Genomic DNA, 20,085 nt, shown 5'->3' on the forward strand with positions numbered 1-20,085 from the left:
TTTCGTCAATATAGCATTTATATTTTAATTTAAATGGATGTTGTATTTATCTCAACATCAATTTCTATCAGCACATAATTTATTCTTATTCTAAATTTTATTTACTTTTTATTAGTAAACACAAAAAAAAACACGTAAACTAAAATTAGTTTTAAATAAAAAGCTTAAAAGTGGCTACTTTGTGTCATTTACACCCCGGTGCGCTTCTCTCTCTCTCGGTTAATTTTCATGTCCCGTCTTTTCCTTTTTCATTACAAATTCGCAAACCGAATACAACTTTAAGCAAAAAGGTGCCTGCTAGGCTGCTACTATGAAATGTATGTATTGATCAAAATTCAGAAGAAACCAATTTCATTTCATACAAACCATTGTACTGACACTCTGTTGAAACCCTAGACGTATGACGGAACCGATATCAATCGAAGAAGACGACCAGCAAGTATCGGAACTTCAACAGTGCGGTGCGGCGGCGACGATATGCAAAAATCGCAAGGAGAAACGGAAGTTGACGAAGAAGGAGAAGCGGAAGCAGAAAAGGAAGGAACTCGCCGAGAAGGCGCGCCAGGAAGAGGAGGCTAAGCTGAATGATCCGAAGGAGCTTCGCAGGATTCAGCTGGAGGAGGAGAAAGAGAAGGAGAGATTAGAGAGAGAAAGGAGAGAGTTTGAGGAGAGAGAAAGAATCTTCCTCGAAGAACTGGCTCGAAAGAAAGCTCAAGAGGAAGAAGAAGGAGAGCGAAGGAGAGCGAAAGATGAGGAAGAAAAGGCGAAACAAAGCCAGGTACAAATCCTTCGTGCCAAACGCACTTTCACATTCTTTCTGTTAGCTTAGAGAAATATATGCAGATGTATGCATCGAACAGTTATTTAGTTTTAGCAGTCAACTTTGAGTTATGTGGATTGTGTATTAACTTTATTGGTCATGTTTGCTCATTAACCTGGTTAGATCAAATATAGGCCCCAAGGCTTTGGTCTAAGCCTCACACGTGATGTGTGGGTTATATGCACGTACAGGTTCAGGTGCCACTGGCCCTCAGGGATTTATCAGTTATAAAAAATAAAATTCGAATATATTGCTAGCACGTTGGGAACTAAGGTTACTAGATGATTGTACAATGGACATTATGTGATGAATAACAAAATTGAGGTAGTAATGAAATTAGTCATAAGTTTGCTAGCATTTTTTTGTTTATAAAAGGACATGCGTAGCAATTGACTCTCCCAATCGTTGTACGACAGTTAATTCTAAGTCAAACGCAGAGAATCTTGCATTTTGGGACTTGGTTGAAATTTGAAGCAGTAGGAAACATTTTGGTGGATGCTTTCATATTTTCTAGAGACGCAAAAGTAGGAAGTTGTTTAACAATGACCACGGTGCAGAGAGAATGTGCATGGGAGTTGGTCGTTGCAGAAAAATTGTAAAACCAAACTATTCTATTTTGGTTTCAACATTTGGAACAAGAATATATCTACAAAAACCGAGTGGAAAATGTAGCATATCACATGCTTCTTTGATTGCATAAATTAGTTTGTGCTTTCCAGATTATTGACCTTAGCATACAGCCACAATTATGTGCACAGGTAGTTCTATTGCCGTTATAGCAAGGTTTGGTGAGATATGTGTGTGAATGAGTGTCTTTTATTTGACATGCATAGCAATTCAGGTATTGGTCCTTTGATCTAAATCATCAGTGTTACCCTGTTTAACATGGTGAACAAACTATTGCTTGCTTAGTTGCAGACAGTTCTGACATCTTGTTTCGCTAACCTTTATTTTTTATTTTTTTAATCAAGTAAGGAGTAGTTTCGTTAAGAAATTGGAAAACTCTCATATACAAGAGGTATACCGAAAAAGGAAGAACCTACAAATAGACATGGTTCTATACAAAAACTCCCGATCTTCTATTGTTTTGTAAATTTTTCACTGTGGGTGTTCGAAGAGTTTAGCAGCATATGCAAATGCCCCTTTGACTCTCTCTCTCTCTCTCTCTCTCTCTCTGTAGACCTGTTATGTCTGTCTTACATCTTCAAGTGCTGCGATGCATGCAATCCTAGCAGGTTGCTCTTGAGAATGAATCAGATGGAGATGACGAGTGGGAATATGTAGAAGATGGGCCTCCCGAAATTATATGGCAAGGAAATGAGATAATTGTGAAGAGGAATAAAGTGAAAGTAAAAAAGAAGGATCCCAATCATGTGATTGTTAAAGAGGTACTGATTTGTAGTTCTCTATGCTATGTGTATTTCCCAAAGCCATCCTGTGTCCTCTTTCAAAATCCTATCACCTAGTGATTGCCAAAATAGATGTAATGTAAAGGCTGTCCTTTGCCGGTGCAGGATCCCAATAGGCCAACATCCAATCCACTGCCTCCACAATCTGAAGTATTTGCTGACTACAAGAATGCTTCATCCCTTTCAGCACAGCAGTTGTTGGAGAATGTTGCTCTACAAACTCCGAATTTTGGAACTGAGCAGGTAGACATCTACAAATCCTAATTAGTATGACATTTTGTTTCTATTTCTTTAACGTAAACTTCTATTATTCAAAATAAGTACTCTCTTCTCTCCTCTCATTTTGTCTATCATGACCATCTGCTTTCTTGGTTATCACATGGCAGGATAAAGCTCATTGTCCTTTCCACCTAAAAACTGGGGCTTGTAGATTTGGTTCACGCTGCAGTAGGGTTCATTTTTATCCTGATAAATCCTGCACACTGCTCATGAAGAACATGTACGCTGGACCTGGTCTTGCTTGGGAGCAGGATGAGGGGCTTGAGGTCTGTTAGTGAAGTCTTCATGTGGCTCTAGTATCCTGATTTTGGTTGTTGCCAATCTTTAGTAGTTTTCAGTTACTGCATTTCTTTGGAACTTCTGTTATTATTGGTCAGTTCTTCCTTAGGCTTCTTATGCTTCTCAATACAAAAGCAAAAAAGCACTAATGTGAGTGGTAATATTACAAGTCTTTGAGTTTTTGGGTGTGTCTACTTTTTTACTTCTTTACTTGCATCAGTACTGGATCAATGTTGGTTGTCAATTGTCAGTAATGAAATATGATGTCAAGACTCAAGATGTGGCTGGAACACTAATCCTCTTTTTTTCTGTGTGGCTATTTTCTTGTTTATCGAATTCACTCTACTTTAAGTGTGTAGAAGCTTTCTGTTTGTTCTTTAACTCCCTTAAAACAGAATATCTGCCCTGAAAATTCTGGAGGTACGTGTTTCTTCTGCGCATCAGCTGGAGACTCTTATCGAGCTCTGTGTCCTGTTTTGCAAAGTGAGCCAAAGAATTTTGAATGTAACAGTTGTTGTATGTTTGTGATTTCTATATTTTGCATTTCTTCATGTTATTTACCCTTCTGTTTTTGGTAATAGAGAAAAGGAAGACTGACAAGAAATTATTTTTTAATTGGATTTGTGCTGCTTTTTTTGCATATATACAAGGTATCACTACTGTATCCCATTGGTATTTTTAAAGATAGGTTATGAATTTCCATGTGCTTTGCCCATGAAAAAGAATCAGGCCTGCATGTAAGGGATCATACTGAAGGCATGATTAAGTATAAATAAAAGTGTGCTCTCTCGAACAACTTAAGTTTTTAAATGAGATAGTCACACACTTTAACTGAAGCTATTAGTTTTAGCAAAGTTGAGGGTTATTAATGATCTTTAGATAATAGTAGGTTGTCCAGTGCTAAATGTTAAAATTCTGGATTTTCCTTTATTGGATTTAATTCTTTATACCTGCATAGTCTTTGTATGTACATGAGTGTGGCTACTAAATTTGTTTTGGGTAGTTCTATGTAGTTTTAATCTGCAAAACCTTAAGAGTCTTTCTGGTTTTGGCTTATCATAGAGCTTGTTGGTAATCCGTTGAATATTTAGTTGTTAAGTACTTGCTAGTTGTATTTGAACTTCTATTTATATTTCATATACTATGCATATGTTTGTGCAATCAATTGTGGTCCACTGTTCTTTTTTCTACAGTGTACAGATGAGGAAGTTGAACGTAGTTATGAGGAATTCTATGAGGATGTTCACACAGAATTTTTGAAGTTTGGAGAAATTATAAATTTCAAGGTAGTTACTTCTCTTTCTTTCTGTTGTTGCTACTATGTCCTCAATTTGGGATGTAAGTTCCTAAATCAGTGACAACAGGGATATTCTGTTTGAAGTGAGCAGTGTCCTTTCCTACTCTTTTAAAGCATGTTGCACATAGTAAAAACTTACAGTTTCACGACTCCTTGATGAAAGAAGGATGATTCAAAAGCTGAGTTGTTGAGGTGCCTTACAATACTCTAGCCTTTTCTCTTAGGTATATTTGGTTGCCAAGGAAGCAAAAAAGAAGTATTAAAAAGTTAGTTACTTTACACTTTAGGTGCGTTTCATAAGCAGGAAAGTCATGGGAATCGTAATGACCTTCCCACAGAAAAACTTCCCTCCAACATAAGTCCTGCAAAAGTTGCCGGATTTCTGAACGGAAGTGGTTCTCTTACTTCTCTTTTTGTTTGGCGAAACACATGCATGAAAATTAGAGACCCCCCCCCACACACACACACACAAATCAACTTTCTTGAAATCCAAAAGAAGCCTTGAGGATCTAAAACATGTAACAATATATGTAAACGAAGGAGATCTTTTGGAGAGCTGTATCACATGACAATGAGAACTTTTATTTGCAAAGTAATGCTGTTATTGAAGGAGTTCTCCTTTAATCTGGGTAACCAACAAATATGTTTCCACATGTAGGTGTGTAGAAACAGTTCATCTCATTTGCGAGGGAATGTTTATGTACACTACAAAGATATAGATTCTGCGGTGCTTGCTTATCGTTCTATTAATGGCCGTTACTTTGCTGGCAAACAGGTATTTGACTTCCATTCAAGTTAATGGTTTGTGGTTCGAATGAGATGCATTTTGCTGTTTGTTATTCTAATTAGCTTTCTTTTAAAGAGAACTGACCGAGTGAAGCAAATGAAATTTCCCCTTTTGATTACAGCCTATTGTTTTCTGTTTACCTTGGAGAGTCGAGGTTGTAATACTAACGCCCTAACGACACACTTCTAGGGATCACAATACCCCATATATGCACTTTGCTTACTTGCATTTGAACGACTTGGTTTAGAATGTAATGACAATTGCTTTTTTTTTTCTGGTTCTTGATAGATTACATGCGAGTTTGTTAGTGTAACAAAATGGAAGGTTGCCATATGTGGGGAATTCATGAAATCGAAGCTTAAGGTACAACTTGAATCTCACTACTCTTGCTTATGTGATGTGTTATGACTTAGTTGCTCTTTTTTTTTTTTTTTTTTTTTGTCAGCATTATTTTAGGGAGTAGATTAGTTAAATAACATCTTTATTGTTTCCCTGATTCTGATCTTAAGATCATCTTTATCTCCTAATTTATTAACATGAATTACACACATGTATTGACAGTCATGCTCTCGTGGAACGACGTGCAACTTCATCCACTGTTTCCGCAATCCTGGTGGGGATTATGAATGGGCAGATTTGGATAAACCACCGCCGAGATACTGGTTAAAGAAGATGGCTGCTTTGTTTGGATACACTGATGAGTCTGTCTATGATAGACGGCTTGAACTGAAAAACTCAGAATGGACGTTGAATTCCTACAAGATGCCGACAGCTGATTCTGACAGGTTTGTTAGCTTTTTGCATCTTTCATGCGAACTTGATAGTGTAGCGATAATATCTTGATGCTTTAGTCTTCATAAAAGATTATATTGATACTTCATTGTTGGCTATCTGATTTTAAGAGATTACAATGAGGCATGCATGTTGGATATGTGAGTGGTGGCTAGCAGGTGGTTGTGTTGAATTTGAGCGGGTTAAGAACGGTTAAAGATAATTGGGTCAAAACCCAACCCATGTTTAATGCGTGTCAAAATTGGGTTAGATGATGGGTAATTCGGCTCAAACCTGTATTTTGTACACAAATGTAGAAAAAAGAAAAGGCAAAAACTCTTTGATTAGCCATTGCCCATCTTAAAAAATATAGAAAATTTAATTCCATTCATTACACTATGTTTTCAGAATGAAGACATTTGTAGAAATTTGATAAACAATATTCCCCAGTCTTTCAGTGAAATACCAATATAAAAAAATATAGAAAATTTTAATTCCATCCATTACACTATATTTTAGGAATGAAGACATTTGTAGAAATATACAAACAATAACAACAACCCAGTATAATCCCACTAGAGGGGTCTGGGGAGGGTAGTGTGTACGGTTGTACGCAAGCCTTACCCCTATCCTGGGGTAGAGAGGCTGTTTCCGATAGACCCTCGGCTCCCTCCCTCCAAGAACTCCCCCACCTTGCTCTTGGGTGACTCGAACTCACAACCTCTTGGTTGGAAGTGGAGGGTGCTAACCACTAGAGCAACCCACTCTTGTCCCCAGTCTTCCAGTGAAAAAATTAATCTGACCAGATTGCAACCAATCTTGGACATGTAATGAGACAAAACCAATTACTCATTGACCTAAGTGCATGAATTAAATCAATATGACGGATTGGGTCTCCATTATACGGCTCACCTTTCTCTTTAGAAATATTTGCAACGCCTGATTAAATAAATCCATGAATACAAAACTTGGAATTTTTTTCCTTTTCTGTGAATACATTTATTGTTCTGGATTCCTCTTAGCCTAGCGGCTCAGTTCTCTAATTTTTTGTGATGTATGTTGTTGCAACAACAACAACAACAACCCAGTATAATCTCACAAGTGGGGTCTGGGGAGGGTAGAGTGTATGCAGACCTTACCCCTACCCCTAGAGGGGTAGAGAGGCTGTTTCCGAAAGATTTTCGGCTCGAAAAGAAGAAAAATAAACACTAGACAATAGGTCAGTGACAGCAGTAGAAGATAAAAAATATTAACAACATCGTAAGAAATACAAAAATAGATGTAAAAGCAATAACTATAAACAACAATACTACCATAGAAAATAGTGAGGAAACTACATAAACCACTAACAACTCACAGCGAAACAACAACAGGCCAGCCCCGCCCCCGGAACAACCCTAACCTACAACCCTAATGCTCGACCTCCACCCCTTCCTATCCAGAGCCATGTCCTCGGAGATCTGAAGTCGCGTCATGTCTTGCCTGATCACCTCACCCTAATACTTCTTAGGTCGTCCTCTACCTCTCCTCGTACCTGCCAATGCTAACGTCTCACACCTCCTAACCGGGGCATCTATGCTTCTCCTCCGCTCGTGCCCGAACCATCTAAGCCTTGCTTCCCGCATCTTGTCGTCCATGGGAGCCACGCCCACCTTCTCCCGAATATCTACATTCCTATTCTTATCCAGCCTAGTGTGCCCGTACATCCATCTCAGCATCCTCATTTCTGTCACTTTCATCTTCTGGTTATGGGAATTCTTGGCTGCCCAACACTCAGCCCCATACAACATGGCCGGTCTAAACACCGCTCTATAGAACTTGCCTTTGAGTTTCGGTGGCACTTTCTTGTCACACAGGACTCCAGATGCTAATCTCCATTTCATCCACCCCCTCTTATACGGTGCGTGACATCCTCGTCTATCTCCCTATCCCCCTGAATAATTGATCCAAGGTACTTGAAACTCCCTCTTTTAGGGATGACTTGAGAGTCAAGCCTCACATCCATGTCCGCTTCTCCCGACTCATCGCTAAACTTACACTCCAGATATTCTGTCTTAGTCCTACTCAACTTGAAACCTTTAACCTCAAGGGTCTGTCTCCAAATCTCCAGCCTCTCATTAACGCCGCTTCGCATCTCATCAATCAGTACTATATCATCAGCGAACAACATACATCATGGCACCTCCCCTTGAATATGGTGTGTTAGCGCATCCATCACCGGGGCAAATAAGAACGGGCTGGGCGCAGACCCTTGGTGCAACCCCATAACAACCGGATAGTGCTCCGAGTCACCTCCCACAGTCCTAACCTGAGTCTTAGCTCCCTCATACATGTCCTTTAATACCCTAATGTAAGCTACCGGCACACCTTTCCCCTCCAGGCATCTCCAAAGAACCTCCCTAGGAACCTTGTCATACGCTTTCTCTAGGTCAATAAACACCATGTGCAAATCCTTTTTCCTATCCCTGTATTGTTCCACCAACCTCCTGATAAGGTGGACAGCTTCCGTAGTGGACCGACCCGGCATGAATCCGAATTGGTTGTCGGATATAGACACTGCCCTCCTCACCCTTCCTTCCACCACCCTCTCCCAAACTTTCATGGTATGACTTAGTAACTTGATGCCCCTATAGTTGTTACAATTCTGGATGTCACCTTTGTTCTTGAACAGCGGTATCATCGTACTCCACCTTCATTCATCTCGCATCCTCTTCGTCCTGAAGATAACATTAAATAACGCAGTCAACCATTCCAAGCCTGCTCTACCCACACACCTCCACAATTCCACCGGAATTTCGTCCGGCCCGGTCGCTCGGCCCCTACTCATATTGCGCATAGCTTCCACTACCTCCTCAACCTTAATACGCCTACAATACCTAAAGTCTTGGTGACTCCGGAGTGACCCAATTCCCCTAGCACAATGTCTCTGTCCCCTTCTTCATTAGGTTAATGGGCGGTTTGAATAAGGTTTCATCATGCACGGTTGTGAGTGGGTCATACAATTTTGGGTTCAGATTGCCATATCTGATTATTGTTGGCTCCTCTTTCTTCCCTCAGTTTCATCATTCTTTTCTAATTTTAGATGAAAGATGTATTATCTCCCTGTTTAATTTTCCAGAAGACTAAGGTGTGGGTGAATACATGGATGCATATCAATCTTGAGCAAGTATGAAATCCTTTGACTACTTGTCTGGATCCAGTATAGAAGAATTTGGTCGAATATTAGAACAGGTGTAGATGGTCTAATACTCCATGCCTGAATGAATAGGGTTCAACGAACAATCTGTTAGGGTTCAACGAACATATTGGAATGTTATTTCTGTATCCTTTTATCTTGTCATCTGTGTGTTCTCAAATTGGCAGGTTCCCCAAGGGCCCTTTTTTTTTTTTTTTTTTTTTTTCTTGTGATGAAATTCTCTCCTGTTTCTTTGTAATATAAGCATAGAGTGCAGAAAGCATGGTTTAAAATTCAAGACTATTTTAAAATAATTATGCTTAATGGCTTCCTTGCACCATTGAATATTACTGACAGGAAAAGGCATAATTTTTTGTTAGCGTACTTTGTTGTTACTATTTATTATATGTTCAAGTAAAACTTCTGATGATAAGTTTTCTAGAATTGACAGGCATCGCTCTGTAATGTCGGATTCAAGGGATAGAAGGTCTCGGTCAAGGGAGAACAGAAGTTCTAGGATCCACTATAGGGATTATGATGGTCATAAGAGGGCACATCAAGAGAGAGACGGCAGTATTGATAGGAAACGGCGCAAAATTCTTGATAAGAAACGATACGTAGAGGAAACAGGACAACATGAAGAGGAAACAAATCAACATGGTAAAAATAGATATCATAGTAGTGACTCTGATGGGGGTTTATCTGAGAGAGAGAGAGAGGGAGTTATTAGGCGCAGTCACAGCAGAAGGAAAAGATCAAGAATCCACCATAATGAAAAAATGGGGCATCGACATTGTAATGGTGACAGCAAAAGAGGGGTTAGCCATTCTGACTCTGATGATGATTTGCCTGAAAAGAGTAGATATAGAGATGCAGGATCTGGAAACAAAGGGAGGGGCTCAAGACATTGGAAGGAAGATCAAAGTACAGATTCTAGTGATGAGTGGTTGAGTGAGATACGAGACAGAAATTGCCATCACAAGAAAACTAAAAGAAGAAGCAGGTCTAGGCGTCATGACAGTGCTCCATCATCACCCGATCGCCGGGATAAGAGAAGAGCAAGCCATGATAGTAATACTACTGGAGATTGGACTGCTGCTGCCACAGATAAAAGAAAGCCAAGTTCTAACAAGAGTGTCGATTCAGATAGGGATTACCAATATCATCATAATGAAGACATTGAGGAAAGAGGCCGATGGGAACCTGATGAAGGTGCTACTGCAACACTCTCTAAAAGTAGTTAAGGGTCTGAAATTGATGATTCTGAAGATCACAACGTGGAATCTGAGCTGAATGACGATGGGGACTATAGAGGGAGTACATCAAGGGGGAGCGACCGATCAAAGAAGCTAAAAGGATCTAAAAAGAATAATAGTAGTCATGAGGAAAAAGACGGGAGTTATGATGGACACAAACAACATTAAGTTAAGCTCCTAAGGCAGTCATTGCATTACTAGTTTCAGTGACTTTCATACCCTATATATATAATCAATCGAAAATGTTGGGGAAAACTTAGAGTGTAGATATGAATGGTCTCATGCATCAACGATTGGTAAATTTTGGTCTTGATTGTAAATGGTGGAGTCTGACTTTGTCCGAATTTAATTTCCCATAAAATTCCATCTGCTGCTGGAAGTATGACCATTTAGCCCGATCAGTGCTATAGTACTTAACGTTGATCACACCTCCCTTAAGGTGTTCAGCTATTTCTTGATTAGAAAATCAAGACTATTAGCTATGAAGTTAGACTTAACGAGGTCACATTAAAATCCATCGGTAGTAGATTTCCAATATAATTCTCTTACGCTTCTTAACCCTTGAAGCAGCACGGTTAACATAGCAAATCACCCTCAGAGGGTTTAACTAAGAACTTATTGGTAGGCGCTTATCTTGGATGATTGAATGATTAGTGTGTTAGTTCACTTGATGGTATTTCGTAAACTAGCTAGCTCTTCTATGTTGGATGAAAAAAGGATGTAGTGTTCAAATTTGCTTTTTTAGGAGTCATACATATGGCTCTCTTTGATGAATCTTACTGTGATTAATATTTAAAAACTTGCACTTATGCTATTCTGTAATATTTCTTTATAAAGGACGACTTAATTCTGCCCTACATTTTATAAAATCAATCCTTGAGAAACATACAGAGTTACATTGAGATGCTATATGGAGAGGTGAATTTTGAGTTTTGAATAGGCTTATATTTCTGATATATACGTGTAAAAGAAGAATCCACTTTCTTCTCCCCCAATTTTATGATTACTCTCCAAAGATAATGCTTATGTGCAACTAATTTTTCAATTTTTTATTCTATTATAATATATAAGTTAAATAAAAAATTTAAACTCCGAATGATGAATTATGCAAGTAGTTTCAGAGTTTATTTGGTGTGAGAAAAATCACCAAAATTTAATTATGGCTTATGTGTCATCTACTACAATAAAGGGGTATGTGGTTTTTTTAAAGTTGATTATCACTTATTAATAGTCAAATCAACTACACTTTAGTCAAAATGGACTAGAGTGCCCACATAAATTAAAAAGAAAAAGAAATTAAGGAACTAGCGGATAAAATGCTATAAAATAATTGATTACAATTTGAGTAGAGAAAAATTATTATAGAAAATTTCCTCGTACTTTATATTTTATGTTTTCCTAAATGTTCAACACATTTTTCTTTTTGAAATGGACATATAACTAAAAATATTTTTAGGCCATATCACCACCGACCTAAAGACTCGAGATTTAGATTTTAGTACTTATTTTTATACTACTCTCCTCGCTCACCTCCTTCCCCTCCAAATATCCAACATTTTTAGAGCTCTATTTTTCTTCATGAATTGGCAACCTTGCGAAGTTTTATGTCTCTTTTTCCCCTCTCCACGCCTCAGAAAAAACGAACTGAGGAAAACGCCGCCACCACGACCTCCAACTGCAACCACCGACCTCCTTTATTCTAATTGAGAGTTGAGAGACAAAGAAGCTGAATTTCACCAATATTTATTAAAAAAGAGCTGCCCATTTCAACTTCTAATTTTGGAGTTTGTGGAAGTGTTTCTTCAATAGTTAAAACGTTTTTATCTCTTTTTTACAAACAAGGTTCGTTTGCCTCAAGGGCGGCTCAATAAAATTAATGGCCTAACGTGAAATTTTAATTGGAGACCTTAACAACATATTTCCGGCGAACGGCGAGCAGTCCAGCGACCACCCCACGCCGACGCCATTCCTTTTGTCTTTTCTTCTTTATACCTTTCTCTCTCCGTTGCGTCTCTGCTTCGAGTTCAATTGGGCCACTTGTGGTGAGGGTGACAGCCCTACCATCATCTATTTTTCTTAGTTCTGTGGTGTGTTGTGAGTGCTGCAGGTACCATTTTTGTGGATGTTTGGTGACGGGAGGGAGGCGCACGCGCAAAAGCAGCAAAGCAGGTCGGTTGGCAGAAACAAGGACAAAACATCGGGTTCTACAGCATCAGGAGTATACCAAGTCGAAAGTCCAGGTTATATTTGCGGGAATTGGTACCTCCCGTCTCTTGTTTCTCTCTCTCATGTCTTAGTTGATTTGTTGTCGTAGTAGTACGTAATTAGTTCAGTCAATTTAGTAGTGGACCTATATTCCCAGTTTTTACATAGACTTCCGTAGGTATAACGGTTGTGGTTTTTAATGGCAATGTAGGGTCATGTCCTCGGGGAGGGCGGGTGGCGGGGCGGGGATTAGGGAAAGGGTCGGGGGTGGGACGGGCCCCATAGGGGGTAAGAGGAACAAGGATTCCAATAGATTGAGAATTGGATTGTGGAATATAGGGACATTGACGGGTAAGTCTATAGAGCTGGCGAAGATTCTCCAGAAAAGAAAGGTAAATATAGCTTGTGTTCAGGAGACTAGGCGGGTAGGATCGAAGGCGAGGAATGCCGACGGGTATAAGTTGTGGTACTCCGGAGGCGTGAAGGGCAAGGACGGAGTAGGTATTTTGGTGGATAGGGAGCTTAGAGAGTCAGTGGTAGAGGTTAGGCATGTGAGCGATAGATTGATGGTGATTAAGTTAGTAGTTGGACGAAGCACTCTGAATGTCACTAGCATTTACGCGCCACAAGTGGGCTTGGACGAGGAGGTTAAAAGGCGATTTTGGGAGGAGTTGGATGGGGTGGTGCGGGGTACTCTGCCTACGGAGAAGTTATTTATAGGAGGGGATTTCAATGGGCATATTGGGTCGTCTTCTAGTGGCTATAGTGAGGTACACGGCGGCTTTGGCTGTGGGGTTAGGAACGGAGGAGGCACTTCACTGGTGGATTTCACTAGAGCTTTTGAGTTGGTGATCGTGAACTCTATTTTTCCGAAGAAGGAGGAGCATTTGATTACTTTTCAGAGTATGGTGGCTAAGACTCAGATTGATTATCTTCTCCTCAGGAGGTGTGATAAGGGGTTGTGCGAGGATTGTAAGGTGATCCCGAGTGAGAACCTCGCGACACAGCATAGACTCTTGGTGATGGATATCGGTATCTTGATAAAGAGGAAGAAGAGATTTGTACGGGGTCAACCAAGGATCATATGGGGAGCCTTGACTAAGGATACTGCGCTGGAGTTGGAGGGGAAATTGGTGGCGATAGGAGCCTAGAAGAGTGGTGGAGATGCTAGTGGTAAGTGGATGGCGATGGCAGATTGTATAAGAGAAGAGGCGAGAGAGGTATTAGGGGTCTCGAAGGGATATTCAGGTGGGCACCAAGGCGACTGGTGGTGGAATGACATGGTCTAGAGTAAAGTGGAAGCAAAGAAAGCGGCTTACCTTAAGTTAGTGGAGAGCACCGACGAGGAGCAGATGAGAGCTAACAGAGAAAGGTATAAGGAAGTTAGGAGGGAGGCGAAAGTAGCGGTCACGGAGGCTAAGATGGTTGCATTTGGGCGGTTGTATGAGGAATTGGGGGGGGGTAAAGGTGGGGACAAGAAGTTATTTCGGCTGGCCAAAGAGAGAGAGAGAGAGGAAGGCTCGTGATCTGGAGCAAGTGAGGTGTATCAAAGACGAGGAAGGTCGTGTATTGATGGAAGAAGCCCAAATTAAGCAGAGATGGCAGTCGTATTTTCATAGACTTCTGAATGAAGAGGGAGACATAAACATCGAGCTAGGGGAATTGGGGCACTCCGAGAGTCACCAAGACTTTAGGTATTGTGGGCGTATTGAGGTGGAGGAGGTCGTGGTAGCAATGCGTAAGATGAGCCAGGGCAAATAGACTGGACCAGACGAAATTCCAGTGGAATTTTGGAGGTATGTGGGTAGAGCAGGTTTGGAGTGGCTGACTGAGATATTTAATGTTATTTTCAGGATGAAGAGGATGTCAGATGAGTGGAGGTGGAGTACGATGATCCCGATGTACAAGAACAAAGGGGATATCCATAATTGTAACAACTATAGGGGTATTAAGTTACTAAGTCATACCATGAAAGTTTGGGAAAGAGTGGTGGAAGGGAGGGTAAGGAGGGCGGTGTCAATATCAGATAACCAGTTCGGGTTCATGCCAGGTCGTTCTATAGCGGAAGCTATCCACCTTATGAGGAGGTTGGTGGAACAGTATAGAGATAAGAAGAGGGATTTGCACATGGTATTTATTAATATAGAGAAGGCGTATGACAAGGTCCCTAGGGACGTTCTTTGGAAATGCCTGGAGGTGAAAGGTGTACCGGTAGCTTATATTAGTGCAATAAAGGATTTGTATGATGGAGCTAAGACTCGGGTAAGGACTGTGGGAGGGGACTCAGAGCCTTTTCCGGTGGTTATGGGGTTACACCAAGGATCTGCGCTCAACCCGTTTTTCTTTGCTCTGGTGATGGACGCATTGACACACCATATTCAAGGGGAGGTGCCATGGTGTATGTTGTTCACTAATGATATAGTTCCGATTGATGAGACGAAAGGCGGCATGAATGAGAGACTGAAGGTATGAAGGCATGCCCTGGAGTTTAAAGGTTTCAAGTTGAGTAGGACCAAGACGAAATATTTGGAGTGTCAGTTCAGCGAGGGGTCGGGGGAAGCGGGCATGGAGGTGACGCTTGACTCGCAAGTCATCCCTAAGAGAGAGAGTTTCAAGTATCTAGGGTCAATTATCCAGGGAGACGGGGAGATCGACGGGGATGTCACACACTATATCGGGGTGGGGTGGATGAAATGGAGGTTAGCGTCTGGAGTCCTGTGCGACAAGAAGGTGCCACTGAAACTTAAAGGTAAGTTCTATAGAGCGGTGGTTAGATCGGCCATGTTGTATGGAGCTGAGTGTTGTCCAGTCAAGAATTCTCATATCCAGAAGATGAAAGTAGCCGAAATGAGGATGTCGAGATGGATGTATGGGCATACTAGGTTGGATAAGATTAGGAATGAAGATATTCGGGAGAGGGTGGGTGTGACTCTCATGGACGTCAAGATACGGAAAGCGAGGCTTAGATGGTTCGGGCACGCACGGAGGAGGAGCCTAGAGGCCCCGGTTAGGATGTGTGAACGGTTGACTTTGACAGGTACAAGAAGAGGTATAGGGCGACCTAAGAAGTATTGGGGCGAGGTGATCAAGCAAGACATGGCGCAACTTCAGATTTCCGAGGACATGGCCCTGGATATGGAGGTGTGAAGGTCGAGCATTAGGGTTGTAGGTTAGGGGGTAGTTGAGCATTTTTCCAGCTACTCTGATAGAGTTTGGTCTAGGTCTGCTAGCGGTTGTTGTTCATCACACGATTTTTATTTCCATAATTTATTTTTCAATTTTATTATTGACATACTTATTGCCCTTCCACTTATTTGTTGTCTCTTACGGTGCTGATTCTATTGGTCTGGTTTCTGTGTTGCTACAGATCTTTTGTCTCTGAGCCGAGGGTCTCCCGAAAATAGCCTCTCTACCCCGGGTAGAGGTAAGGTCTGCGTACACTCTACCCTCCCCAGACCCCATTAGTGGAATTACTACTAGGTTGATGTTGATACTTTTTTAATTAGTACATATACACACATATGGAGAAAAAAGTTAGTGCTGCCATTTTTTCATACTTGTTATTTATAGTATAACATTCTTAAATGATAAAACCTTTAACTTCACATAGTAGTATTATCATTTATATTAGTAAGAGGTAACTTGAATAAATTAGATGTTAGACATGTATTTTCAATATGTTACCTTTGATATATATATATTTACCTTTGATATTGTTATAAAAAAATATATTTACTAATATGAAGATTTAAGTAATTTAATTCAAAGTTCTAAAATATTTTTAGTGTTAAAGAGTATATAGTCTTTCTTTATTTTGTCCAATTTTTTTTGTATTTTTTTGCAAATTTTAACATTGTCTAACTTGAAATAAAACCATAAAATTCACTATTAAAAAATTTTGGGGACCTAAATTAAAGCTTTACTAGTCTCCTACTTGAGCCACATGTCCATCCCCTGTCTCAATTAAGATAAGACAACAATCAGTGAACGTGTTATTTAGTTACCAAATATGAATGAAGCTGGTTGAATAACACGTTCATGGGACAATGATCTATAAATAATTGTTGATCATTAATGAGGGCGGCTCAACGGAATTGGTGGCTTAAAACTAAAATATATTAAAAGACCGTGAAATTTCTTTCATAAAATTTATATAATATTGAGACAAAAAAAGTGGTGAGAGAACAACATATAATATGTGGGTTAAGCACAAGTCATATGGTATTGAAATCCCCCTATACAAAAATATAGTCAACCCAAATTGAGAACCTGATTTCCTTCCCTATGGCTATGAAAATTACATTCATGTAAATCTAGCTAAAGTGTTTTATGGCCAAGCTTAACTCACTTCTATATCGTTGCAGGTAGACACGCATGATAATTATAGAAGCTGAAGGAATAATGCATGGGCAGCAAAAGAGAGTTGAAAATCTTTTTAAAAAAGACCGGTCAGGAACCTAGTTCTTGTACCACAGGTTAGTAGTCTTGTGTTTTTCTCATGCGTATCTCAAAAGAAACAAAACTAGCTGCCACGTCATCCACCTTTTCAGACATTGTATATCACGTCGTTTCTTTCAAATCTTTTCACTTCCCTATGCAACGGTGCATCTTCCCACAAACCTACCGCCGTTTCAGAACCCGTTTATCTCTTCCCTCATAATTATCCTTTCCCTCCTTAAAACCCCTTCATTCCTAACCTTGAACGATCATCCCTCTCTCCCTCTCTCCATCCTTCCAGAATCTTCAACTTAACTATCTACCATGGCTGAAGAGCAAGCTACCCTACCCACCTTGAAAGGTAACATCTTCGACTCATCTGCCACCTTCGAAACACCACCAAAAATCCCCTCTTCCACCATTATTGACACCGATATATCCAAACATGATTCCCTTTCACCTCTTGTCTCTCTCACCACTCCATTAGACCATATTCTTTCATTAAGTGTTGAGGACTCAGAAGCCTCACAAGTCGACACTGTTTCTTCTCTGTTGCCTGATACTCTCAAAAACTAGAACAATGATGAAAAAGAGGGTGAAACTCAACAAGAAAAAGAGGGTTTTGAGGAAAATATTGATCAGTTCATAAGTTCTACAGTCTTGGACACTGTTTCTCCCATAGAGTCTCAGGAAAAAGAGGCCGCTGAAAATATATTGGCCATTGATGTTGAGGGACTGGTGGATGAAGGACCTTATACCATGCCTGAGTCTCAAGGGGAAGGGACTCCGCTCTTAGGATTAAAAGGAACAATGGTGCTCTTTGAACCACCTGCACATGAAGAAGCTACTGGGAACCCTGCTGATGAACCTGATCTTATCCCTGAGGAAACAGGTCAGGAATCATCTTCCCAGGTCAGCTTTGACCCTGCTCCTTCTCCTCACTTTGACGATGAGCCGTTGGAGTCTATCCCTGCTGTTGTGAGACCTAGTGATGAGGATGCTCAGGATGATGTGGTTCTCAGTGCTCGCTTCAAGATTAGAAAGCCTGTGGTCACTCCTGAGCCCCATTCTAAGCGACCTACCACAAGGTTGCAAAAGAAGGAGGTTTTTGAGTCTGCCCTGAAGAAAAGCAGAATGAGTAGCAAGAAGAAGAAAAAAAGGCTGATGAAGGAAGGGAAAATTATGTGTGACAAAAATATTCCAGTAGTAAAGGTGGATGAGGATGCTCAGGAGGAACCAAGTTCCCTGGTTGAGAGATCTCAGAAAAAGAAACAATCTGTTGAGAGTGCTTCAAAGGAAGTTGTTGAAAAACCAAGTAAAAAGTTTGTGAAAAGTAGTGTCAAGTCTAAGCAAGTTGTGGAGGAAGAATCTGTGTCTGATGATGATATTCTGGTAAAATCAAGTGATAAGGGAAAGTCCATTGGCAGGTCTGGCAAACGGAAGTTGGAAGCTGTTGGGGAACCCGGTTCTGTAAAAAAGGTAAAAAGTGTAAGTGTACTAGGGCAAGAAAGGTTGAGACATCAAAAGGTACTGTGGGGTCGCACTTTTGACCTAGAGATTTCTGAAATGGCGGGTATGAGCCAAATTTTTGAGATGGTGGAATTTAAGCAGTGGGGCCATCTATTCAAAGAGGATGTGGCCAACGTATATGAGGATGAGGTCAAAAGCTTCTATGCCGACCTCTTCACTATTGAAGATGACCACATATGTGTTTTAGTGAATGTAGTGGATATGGTATTGGGTGTTATTGTGTTGGGGGACATTCTCAAGGTTCCATCTAAAGGGTTGTCATATGTGAGAGGTGCTTGTGGCTCTAATTTTAGGCGTGCCATTGTGAAAGAAAAAGTTGTCCAGCATGGGGAACGGGTACACAAGAAGGCTCTGCTTCCTGTATACCAACTATTGTTCGAGTTGGTTAACAAGGTTCTCGCGTGTGTCTTCAAGTTCTTTGATGTACCCTTAGGAAATCCCAAGATGGGGACCAGGAAACAAACCTTCTCAAAAACTACACTGGAGGAATGTGAATGTATTGAAAATGTTGGAGGAATGGGAAGCACTTCGACGATCTCACAGCTAATCAACGCCCAGAATAGTGCCACAGAGGAGATCATGAAGCTGAAGGCAAGGAACGCCATTCTTGAGACTCAGATTAGTCAGGCAATAGCAGCACCAGAACCCTCTAGTTCATCAAGTGAAGAAGTTGCTCGTCTGTCTAAAGAAAATGCTGAGCTCAGGCAACAGGTGGAGAACCTGAGAGAGAAACTGCTCGCAAAGAAAATGTCCACAAATACTCGGATTGACCTTGTTCTCAACACTCTTGTTGCCTCCTCCAAGCCTTCCTCCTCTAGTGCCCCCTAAGAAAATCTTCTAGTGACTAGTGTCAAGTTTCCATCTTTTGTTTTGATGACTTGTGGTAGTTGTTTTTGTCCTTTTTGTGATGTGGATGGATTTCACATGTACTGCTCCCGCTTTCAATAGTCCAAACTTGCCTTGTTGTAATGGCAAAGGCGTATGTTTTATAAAACTCAATGAAGACTCTCTTTTGTTGTTAAATGCTTGTCTTTTTCTGCTTTTCTTTTCTATCATGTTGTGTGCACAAATGTGGCATGAGTTAGCTGGACTAGACTTCTTTATGTTGATTACTTGCTTGTGTATTTTTAATGATGCCAAAAGGAGGAAGATAAATTGAAGCAGGGGCATCTAATTAACCCCAGTACCATCCTGTTTCTCTCAAAATGTTCCATGCTTAGAGCTTTGGTGAAGATATCTGCAATTTGGTCTTCTGTACTACAAAACTTCATGCAAATAAGCCCCTTCTCCACGTTGTCTCTGAGAAAATGATGTCTCACATCAATGTGCTTGGTTCTCTTATGTTGGACCGGGTTCTTTGCCATGTTGAGTGCATTGGTGTTGTCACATAACAGAGGTACACAGTCAGTGTATACACCAAAATCCTCCAATTGTTGTTTGATCCACAAGAGCTGAGCATAGCAGGACGTTGTAGCAACATATTCTACTTCAGCTATTTAAAGAGCTACTGAATTTTGCTTCCTTGTACCCCATGAAATCAGACAGGATCCTAGGAAATGAGCCATTCCAGATGTGCTCTTCTTCTCCACAAGGTAACCTGCATAGTCAACATCAGCATAACCAACAAGATTAAAGTTGTCACCTTAAGGGTAATACAGAACCAGGTCCTGTGTTCCCTTAAGATATCTCAGAATCGTTTTAGCAGCTTTTAGATGAGATTCCTTGGGATTTGATTGAAACCTTGCACATAAACCCACACTGAATACAATATCTGGCCTGCTGGAAGTGAGGTAGAGGAGTGATCCAATAATGCCTCGATACAATGTTTGATTTACAGGAG

General features: G+C 40.5%; 2 protein-coding genes across 4 annotated transcripts; both read left to right on the forward strand.

The window, feature by feature from the left end:
* The first annotated feature begins 200 nt into the window (after window positions 1–200).
* LOC104087456 (zinc finger CCCH domain-containing protein 5) lies at window positions 201–10,501 on the forward strand. Of its 3 annotated transcripts, none has more exons than XM_009591930.4 (9): window positions 201–778; window positions 2,056–2,208; window positions 2,335–2,472; window positions 2,616–2,774; window positions 3,981–4,073; window positions 4,743–4,859; window positions 5,160–5,234; window positions 5,433–5,656; window positions 9,260–10,501. In XM_009591930.4, the coding sequence occupies exons 1-9, from the start codon at window positions 401–403 to the stop codon at window positions 10,059–10,061; spliced, it is 2,139 nt and encodes a 712-aa protein (XP_009590225.1). In that variant the 5' UTR covers window positions 201–400; the 3' UTR covers window positions 10,062–10,501. The 3 variants fall into 3 exon arrangements, with proteins under 3 accessions (XP_009590225.1, XP_009590226.1, XP_070035275.1); XM_009591931.4 differs by having other exon boundaries at window positions 9,269–10,455; XM_070179174.1 differs by lacking the exon at window positions 4,743–4,859.
* A 2,343-nt stretch (window positions 10,502–12,844) lies between these two features.
* Window positions 12,845–13,429, forward strand: LOC138904240 (uncharacterized). Its single transcript, XM_070192747.1, has one exon. The coding sequence runs from the start codon at window positions 12,845–12,847 to the stop codon at window positions 13,427–13,429; it is 585 nt and encodes a 194-aa protein (XP_070048848.1).
* Window positions 13,430–20,085: the final 6,656 nt, after the last annotated feature.

This window comes from Nicotiana tomentosiformis, chromosome 1, assembly GCF_000390325.3.
Source record: "Nicotiana tomentosiformis chromosome 1, ASM39032v3, whole genome shotgun sequence".
NCBI classification, from domain to species: Eukaryota; Viridiplantae; Streptophyta; class Magnoliopsida; order Solanales; family Solanaceae; genus Nicotiana; species Nicotiana tomentosiformis.